The 9,793-nt window shown below is 42.4% G+C and overlaps 1 protein-coding gene across 1 annotated transcript in view; it reads left to right on the forward strand.

Annotated features, from left to right (window-relative positions):
• LOC145413275 (cell adhesion molecule Dscam2-like) overlaps window positions 1-9,793 on the forward strand; it is a 700,221-nt gene that overhangs the window by 59,138 nt on the left and 631,290 nt on the right. The window contains exons 2-3 of the mRNA XM_080283003.1: window positions 7,378-7,574; window positions 8,215-8,353. Coding sequence (XP_080139129.1) covers window positions 7,378-7,574; window positions 8,215-8,353 — 336 coding nt within the window. The remainder of the gene's footprint in view (window positions 1-7,377; window positions 7,575-8,214; window positions 8,354-9,793) is intronic.

Here is a 9,793-nt window from a genome sequence, read left to right on the forward strand (position 1 = left end):
TCTTCCCGATCAGCCATTCTGCCTCCCTCCCTTCCCATCTCCTGTCCTTTCAAGCCCTCCTTCCTTCTCTTGTTTCCCCCTTTCCTTCATCTCCTTCGTTTAATCTTCCTTTCCCTCTTTCTCTGTTTTTTCTCATATCCTCCTCTTCTTTTCCTGCTCCTCTTTCTCCTCTCCTTCCCTCCATTCCCATAATCCCTTCTTTCATGCTCTCTCTCTCTCTCTCTCTCTCTCTCTCTCTCTCTCTCTCTCTCTCTCTCCTTTTCAACCTCCTCCTCCCAAGCTGTCTCTCTTTCGCCCATGAATTTTTCTTCTGCTTTCTCCTTTTTTTCCTTTCGTTTCATCCCTCTGTCCTTCCCTCCTTGATTTTTCCTCCACTTTCTCCTCCTTCCCTTCTTCCTTGTTTTCCTCCTTCTCTCCTTTCCTCCTTGATTTTTTCTCCGCTTTTTCCTCTTTCCTTCTTTTCTGCATTTCATTCTCCTTGATTTTTCCTCCAGTTTCTCCTCCTTCTGCCCTTCCATTTCCTCTTTTGCTCTTTGATCTTGCATCCACTTTCTCCACCTTTCTTCCTTCCTTTTATCCTCCTCTTCTCCTTCCCTACTTGATTTTTCCTCCCCTTTCTCTTCCTTCTTTTTCTCATCTTCCCTCCTGGATTTTTCCTCCACTTTCTTCTTCCCTCCCTCCTTCCTTCCTTCTTTGCCTCCGTCTCTCCTTCCTTCCTTCCTTCCTTCTTTGCTTCCTCCTCTCCGTCCTTCCTTCCATCTTTGCCTCTTTCTCTCCTTCCTTCCATCTTTGCTTCCATCTCTCCTTCCTTCCATCTTTGCTTCCATCTCTCCTTCCTTCCATCTTTGCTTCCATCTCTCCTTCCTTCCTTCTTTGCGTCCTTCTCTCCTTCCTTCCTTCTTTGCCTCCTCTCCTTTCTTCCTTCCTTCTTTGCCTCCTCTCCTTTCTTCCTTCCTTCTTTGCCTCCTTCTCTCCTTCCTTCCATCTTTGCCTCCTTCTCTCCTTCTTTGCCTCCTTCTCTCCTTCCTTCTTTGCCTCCTTCTCTCCTTCCTTCTTTGCCTCCTTCCTTCCTTCCTTCCTTCTTTGCCCCCTTCTCTCCTTCCTTCCCTGCAGCGAGTAATCTATGCACAGGGGTAACGAAAAGTGACACTTATTGGCCGTATGTAAATAGCAGCAACGGTGATCATAGAGGCAAGTAGGGAGGAAGGAGGGAAGGAAGAAGGAAAGAGAGAAGGAAGGAGGAAGGAGGGAAAGAAGGAGGAGGGAAGGAGGAAAAGAAAGTAGTACGTTAATAGTATCGGTGATTATGGAGGCAAGAAGGGGAGAAGGAAGGAGGGAGAAAAGAAGGAAGGAGAGAAGGATGAAGGAGGGAAAAGGAGGAAGGAAGGAGAGAAGGAGGAAAGAGAAAGAAAGGAAGGAAGAAAGAAGGAGAGAAGGGGGAGGGAGGGAGAAAAGAAGGAAGGAGAGGAGGAGGAGGGAAGAAGGAAGGAGAGAAGCGGGAAGAAAGAAGGAGAGAATCAGGAAGAAAGGAAGGAGGTAAGAGGGAGGGAAAGAGGAAAAAATTAATATAGTAGCATTGGTGATCAACGAAGGAAGAATGGATGAAGGAAGAGAGAAAGAGGAGAGAAGAAGGAAGGAGAAAAGTAGGGAGGAAGGAGAGGGGTAGGAAGGAGGGAAAGAGGTAGCATATAAAAAGAAACGTTGATCATGCAGGCAAGCAAGGAGGAAGGAGGAAGAGGAAAGGAGAAAAGAAGGAAGTAAGGAAGAAAAGAGTAGGAAATGAAGGAAAGAAGTAATATATAAATAGCAGCAGTAGTGATCATAGGGGGATATAGGAAGGAAAGAAGAAAGGAAGAAAGAAACAGATAGGGAAGAAAGAAAGGAAGAAGAGAGGAGTGAGTAGGGAATTGGTAGATTGGATGGGGGATGAGAAGTAGAAGATATGGAAGAAAGAAGGAGGGGGAAAAGGAATTATGGAAATAAGAGAGAAGTGGAATAAGGAAGGAAGAAGGAGAAAGGGAGAGAAGCAATGGAGAAGGGAGAAGGGAGGGAAGAAAAGAGGGGAGGAAGAGTATTAGGGAAAGAAGGAGGGAAACAAGAAGGAAAGGAAAGTGAGAGGGGGAAGGGAACGAAGAAATGAAGATGGAGAGTGGGGAAAGAAATGACTAGGAAAAGGAGGAGGAAAGAGAGAAAAAATGTAGCTAAGGAAGGAAGGAATGAATGAAGGAAGGGGCAAGCAAGCAAGCAAGCAAGCAAGCAAGATGGTAAAGAAAGAGGGAGGATTTTAGGATAAAGCTAGAATGTGGAGACGAGATAAATGGGGACGTTTGAGGGAAGGAAAAAAGGGAAGGGCGAGAAAAAAGAGAAGAAAGGAATAAAGAAAAAAGAAGAAGGGAATTAAGAAAAAAAAGAAAACAGTAAAGCAGAAAATGAAAGAAGAAGAAGAAAGAAAAAGGAAAAAAAAGAAGAAGAAAAAGAGGAAGAAGAAGAAGAAAAAAAAGAGGAAGAAGAAGAAAGAAGAAAAAGAGAAGAAGGAGAAGAAGAAGAGGAGGAAGAAGAAAAAGAAAAACGTCAAAGAGAAGGAGAGTAGTAGTGAGAGGGTGGATGGAGGAGGCAGGAAGGAGGAGATGTGGAGGAAAGAAAAGACTAGGAAAAGTGAAATAAAAGAAGAGAGCAAGATGGACGAAAGAAGGAAAGACGTGCGGAAGGAAGAAATGAAGGAAAAGTAGGGAGAGAAAGATAAGGAAAACGAGGGAGAGGAAGAGTAAAAAGGGAAGGTGCGGAAGAGGAGATGAGAGGAAGAAGAAAAAGACAAAAAAAAGAAAAGAAAAGAAATTGGAAAAACAAGGATCGAAACGTGAACAGGAAAAATAATCATATCGACAATTAGGTTTCTATGGCAGTATATCAGCTGAATAAAATCGTCTGGCCTTTAATACTTGGAGTTATCCCGGCCATGAGTGGGTTAATGGTGGAGGGATTAATCTTCAGGCTCCCAGTACTCCCTCTCAGCTGAATAAAATCGTCTGTCTTTAGCTGGAATTAAAAGATATAGTTGTAAAAAAGAGGCAGTGAATTTTAGAAACGGGTATGGGAATTTAACAAGGCGGAAAGTAGGAGCTGATATAATTAGCTAATGACTGCATGAGAGAGAGAGAGAGAGAGAGAGAGAGAGTTTTCCTATATCCCTGAGTAAGCAACCACAAACACAGATTCACATGCATGCAGACGACGCGGGAAATTATATAAAAACACACACACACACACACACACACACACACACACACACACACACACACACACACACACACACACACACACACACGGAGTCTATTTAGGTTAAGCTTATTGAGACAGGGTATAGCGCCTCTAAATACTGTCTTCCAGTTATCCTATTAAACCCATTACCTCTCACACACACACACACACACACACACACACACACACACACACACACACACACGGGAAAATAGCTAAACTAGAATTCTTTGACGCATTATTGAAGTCAGTCAGAGGGAGAACAATTTACTCTCAGGCTGATGGGAGTGTAGATAGAAGGAGGAGGAGAACAAGGAGGAGGGGGAGGAGAGGAAGAAGAAGAAGAAGACGAAGAAGAATTAGGAGGAGGAGGTGAGAGAACGAAGATGATGAAGGTTGAAAGAGGAAGGTGGAGAAAGACCATAAGAGAGGTGGATGTGGAGGAAAATAAATGGAGGAGGAGGAGGAGGAGGAGGAAGAAGAGGTGTAAGCTAAGGTGCCAGAAGTGATGGAAGAAAAAGGGGAAGGAACTTAAAAAGGAAGAAAAGGGAAGCTGGAGAAAAAACGAAGGAAACAAAAACAAGCCGATGAAAAGAAATGAAATACGAATTAATGAAGGTTTGATAACTGAAGTTGTGGAAAAACGAGGTGAAGAATTGGATAGCTATGCGAGGATGATGATGATAATAATAATAATAATAATAGAAATGATAATGATAAATGATAATAATAATAATAATCTGATCATGGGAGAAGAAAAACTGAAAGCAATAATGTGGTGAAGAAATTAAAAAAGAGGAAAAACAGGAGGTGGTGGAGGAGGAATAAAGGAAGAAGGGATATGGAAGGAAAGGTGTATAATAATGATGATGATGATAATAATAATAATAATAATAATAATAATAATGAAAATAATAATAATAATAATATTGTGATGATGATTATGATGATGATCATGATGAACTACTTAAAACGATGAAAGAATAGAAAGGTAAGAAGAATGAGAAGAAGAATGAAGAGGAAGAAGATAAAGGAGGAAGAGGGAGAGGAAGAACAATTTAGCGGAGCATAACGACGTCTCTTCCTCTCCTCTTCACCCAAGAGTCTCTCCTCTTAATTGAAAATACCTGGGATAAATTTGAGGAGGATAAGGAGGGGGAGGAAGACTGGAGGAGGAGGGGGAGGAAGACTGGAGGAAGGGGAGGAAGAGCTAATGGTGAAGGAAGAAGTGGGGAAGGCAATGGATGACGTGTAGGAGGAGGAGGAGGACTCGAAGACGAATATGACGACGAAGACGACCAAAAGACGACTATGATGTCAGTAATGATGGTGATCAAGGTGATGATGATTATGACAATGATGATGATGATGAGGGGGATAAAGAATTTTCAAGCGTTTCATTCAGCCGAAGTACTGAATCTCTCTCTCTCTCTCTCTCTCTCTCTCTCTCTCTCTCTCTCTCTCTCTCTCTCTCTCTCTCTCTCATTCTGTGGCCCCAGGTTCATCCGAAACGTGAACCCCGTGGACTACAGGCTGAAGTAACCCTCTCCTGTAATCCACCATCTTCCTTACTAGGGATAGAGTAGTTGTTCAGGGACGTTTATTTAGCCGGACATCCTAGTTACCTGGAAATATCGATGCCACCACACGAAGGCGCCCCAATCTAGCATCGGAGAATTCTAGTAACGAAGCGACGTAAATATATCCACTTTCCCGCCATTCTTTTTGACGTGGGATTAAATAACCATCAAAAACACAAGGTCCCATAATTATAAACTCTCCCAATATTAAGTTGTGTTTTAAGATTATTTGTGTGTGTGCTTTTCTTCTTACACAGCTTCCAAACACCTCGCCATCAAGTTAGAGTGAATGTTTGAGTGATCAAAAAAAATACAATTGGTACGAGGTATGTGATAAAAGTTAACTGTTGGGGAGATTATATAAAGAGTGCATTTGTAAACATGGTGAAGATCCCTAGCTCCATACCGCTCAGTGGATGGCCACGTATAACCAGACTGTACGATATATTTAACTAGTAACCAAGGAGATTCGTTCCCTCATCACAAAGGCTTACCGAATTTCAAGTAACCACGACTTGGCATTCTTTTTGTGAGTGACCCAGTTCCCCCAGATGAAAACAAGCCTCGAAAATAGATAGAATGCTTAATAGATGCGAACCCGAGTCTCAAACGTTTTTTCCCACGGTCAGCCATGGAGTATTTGCCCACCTCAAGCACTCGGTGTAGTCGCTCAAGGGCTTGTTTGCACACCCTTAAGCGCTTACTTCATGATGCACTCGAGGCTGCTGGGAAATAAGTTGGTGTTATGTGTGTGTGTGTGTGTGTGTGTGTGTGTGTGTGTGTGTGTGTGTGTGTGTTTCGTCAGGACAGCTTTAATTTGTTTTTCGATATAGACCATTATTTATTTATTTACTTCTTTGTTTATTGGTTTTTAATGTGAGAATTCTAAATGTTCCTTCATTTGGGAGAATGTCTGAAGGAAAGATGTAATATGTTACTCTCTCTCTCTCTGTCTCATAAATTAACACTTCAAACAGGTAGAACATCGATATTTTTATGTATTTTATTTATTTTTAGTTATTCCTTACCAAAATCTTTAATTACCATGAATCACATCTATCATTCTTTACAAGTTAGAACCAAAACACATCATCTCTTCCCACAAACTTTATTTTTTTTCCACTCACAGTTATACAGCGTGGCTTTTGAAGTGCGTGTGGCTTTGTTTTATAGCTGATGGGGCCTTTCAGCGCACCATTGAGGCCTTTTATAACATGCTAATGATGGTAATGAGTTTGGCGGACCACACAATACCATGCGTGATTTGTAACCTGAACGTCCCCCACTGGTTTTTTTTTATAGAGAGAATATTTGATGTGGTTTTTTGCTGGTATTTTAGTATAGTTTGCCCTGTGCTGTTTTCTTTAGTATAGCATTTTATCTATTTTTTTCTTTCAGTTTTACATGAGCTTTTGTTTTTCTTAATTACGTCTCTGTGGGGATATTTTTGTGTGGTTTTGTTGGTGCAGGTATTTAATTATTGTTTGCCCTGTGCTATTTACTTTGGTTTTGAATTTTATGTTTCTTTTTCTGTTTTGCCTGTGTGTGTGTGTGTGTGTGTGTGTGTGTGTGTGTGTGTGTGTGTGTGGTTTTGTTGGTGCAGGCTTTTTATTGTTACACTCTTTGGTTGCGGTGTTATTTTCTTTTAGTTTATACTTTGATCTTTCGTGTTCATATGAAAATTCTGTCTATCGGTTTCGGTAATTCTCTCTCTCTCTCTTTTTTTAATATCCATGTCTAAACCCACTTCATGTTTTGTGCCTTTCGTCCACAGGGGTATCAGAGCTGTAACTACGAATATATTTCTTTGTGAAAATGTTCAGCATTATAAATAGAACTAACTATAAATGTCAGTTTCTAATTTTGTACCTAATTTAACCTGCCCACATCTTAATTACCTTCACGATTCCTTCTTGTCTCATCTTCACAGGAGGGAAAGTGAAGATAACATCAGGGAGGGAGGAAAATGTCATTCATTCATCGCTAAATAAATCAGTCTTTAACCTTGTACCTTCTTTTCTGTCCAGGTCTAAACCAGCATCATGACCCCTTCTCTCTTTCGTAGGGGTCGGGTCGATTTCAACTCTGTGTCAACTTTTTCGTGTCCTGTACCTACTTTTTCGTGTCCTGTACCTGCTTTTTCGTGTCCTGTACCTGCTTTTTCGTGTCCTGTACCTGCTTTTTCGTGTCCTGTACCTACTTTTTCGTGTCCTGTACCTACTTTTTCGTCTCCTGTATCTACTTTTAAGTGTCCTGTACCTACTTTTTCGTGTCCTGTACCTGCTTTTTTGTGTCCTGTACCTGCTTTTTCGTGTCCTGTACTTACTTTTTCGTGTCCTGTACTTACTTTTTAGTGTCCTGTACTTACTTTTTCGTGTCCTGTACCTACCTTTTCGTGTCCTTCACCTATGTTTTCGTACCCTGTATATACTTTTTCGTCTCCTGTATCTACTTTTTCGTCTCCTGTACCTACGTTTTCGTGTCCTGTGCCCATTTTTTCGTGTCCATGTTAAACGATCCGCTTTTCTCTCTCCTGCAGGTGTGGGGTTGGTGGTGGTGAGGGGGAGCAGCGTGCCCTCTGGTCCCGTCCTGGTGGAGACGCCCCCTGGCCTAGTTACCTTCACCAACAGCTCGGGGGCGGTGCTGGCCTGTGTGGCGAGGGGGGATCCGACCCCTCAGGTGACTTGGCTTAACTTGGACCACTCCCCGGTGACCAATATCCCGGGGGTTAGAGAGGTGAGTGAAGGGGTAGATAAAATAATAGATAGATTGGCCGGGAAATTGATTAGACTCTATTTTTTAGTTTTGCTGGTTATTTAGCTCACCCCCAGAGAGAGAGAGAGAGACAGAGACAGAAAGAGAGTATAGGAAGGAGAGCTAAGGAGGTTGGTAAAAAAAGGAAGGAAAGAGGGAAATGAGAGGGAGAGGGAGAAGGAGGAGAAAAAGGACGTGGAAGAGCTATGCGAGAGAGGGAGGGAAAGAGACAGCAAGTGACTGATGGAGGGAGGGGGGTTTTATCTTCATGGTAGGTACAGAAGGTGAAGGTGTGGGAGAGAGGGAGGTAGGGAGAGAGAGAGAGGTTCAGGGAGGGGTGCATGGGGAGGGAGGAAGGAAAAGAAGAGAGGGAGGATTTAGGGAGGGGTATGGGAGGGAGGGAGGGAGAGATTTAGGAAGGATATTGGAGGGGTAAAGATGGTGGAGGGTGATGGAGGGTAGGAGGGAGAGATTCTGGGAGGAGCAAGGGAGGGAGGGAGAGATTGAAAGCTTGAGGGAGACTACACCAGTCTTGCAGTGGACAACCTTAACTTTTCACCAATGTAAACTGTGGGTGTTAGTGCCAAAGTGGTGACATGTGCAAATCTCCTCTCTCCCCCAGGTTCTGAACAACGGGTCCCTGGTGGTGTGGCCGTTCAGTGGTACAGACTACAGGCAGGATGTACACGCGGCCGTATATCAGTGCCGGGCATCGAATCCTACCGGGGTTGTCCTGGCGCCACCCACCACACTCAGAGCAGGTAAGAGAGGGGGTCATGTTTTTGGTCGTAGCGTCTCGTATGCGTTTTTCGTATTTCTTTTTTCTCTCCTCTCCTCTCCTTTCTTCTTTCCTTTCTTCTTTCCTTTCCTTTCCTCTCTCTCTCTCTCTCTCTCTCTCTCTCTCAATCAGATATATACTCCAGTCAGGTAAGATATAATACCTGTTCATTTGTCCACCTATATTTATCTACCTGTACTTTTTGCATGTGTACATATTTTTTTTTTTTACTTCGGAAATTTGAGACTACATATACCTATCTATTTATCTGTGCAGTTATATCCATCTTCATCTGTTTTTATCTATGCGCATATCTCTTCCATTTTCTGCGCTTCGGTTGTTTAATACAGGATGGTCAACGGTTGCTTAATACGGGATGGTCAACGGTATCGGATGTTTTGGGGGATAAAAAAGAAAACACTCCTAGGAGATAATTTGGCCATGTAGAGTGAATGGGGAGTGAGGGATTGACTAGGAGAGCGTACGAGTGTGAGGTGAATGGGAGGAAAAGCTGAGTGAGAGAGCGAGGACGAGGTGGAGAGATAAGGTGCGAGAGTATAATTATATGGAGGGCGGTTGTGTGTTGTGGGGAGAGGGATTGTTACTGAGTAGGGACAGAAACGGATAGAGGTCCTTTTTGATTCAGGTCACCCCTCACAGGATGCGGCGTCGGGCAATAGATAGATTGATAGCTCTTTAATTGTTTGTCTACTACTACTGTACATATCTATCCGTGTTTGTCTGTTTATGTATGCGTGTTATGCTCTTCTCTTTATGATTCTGACACTTCTCGGTAAGGCTGTATCTGTTTTCTTATTTCCAATTTTCTGTCTATCTGTCTGTCTATCTATCTGTTTGTCTGTCTATCTGTCTATGTATCTGTCTGTCTGTCTGTCTATTATGTCTGCTATAGTTATACTTCCTCATCTGGCTTGTAGTACATGTGCAGTCATTTTGTCTGCCTATCCATCTGTATATCTGTCCCTCTGTTTATCAGTCAATCTATATTCAATTAATTTAATTATACCCATCTGTTATATTTATCTGTCATTCTCTGTGGCCGATCTATCTTTGTGTATCTATCCGTATCTGGCAGTATCTGTATCTATCTATCTATCTAACATCTGTCTGTCTCTGTCCATCTACTACCATCATTCAATTATCGGTTATCTCTCAGTCGAAGCACAAGAGCGCCACCACAAATTCCACCCAGTGTTTTCTCCTTCCACGTCTCTCCTTTGTATCACACATGGCATTTACGTCTCCGTTTATGTTTTTACCATTTTTATTATCAGTGCTGTCGAAGGCTTGATCTAATCCCATTTTTCTTACTGAGAAATGTGGTTAAAATGATGGTGATGATGATGATGGTGTGATGGTGATGATAATTGATACTATTATTATTATTATTACTGTTATTATC

Source organism: Coenobita brevimanus, chromosome 95 (genome assembly GCF_032717465.1).
Source record: "Coenobita brevimanus isolate Jiangsu-jjx chromosome 95, ASM3271746v2, whole genome shotgun sequence".
NCBI classification, from domain to species: Eukaryota; Metazoa; Arthropoda; class Malacostraca; order Decapoda; family Coenobitidae; genus Coenobita; species Coenobita brevimanus.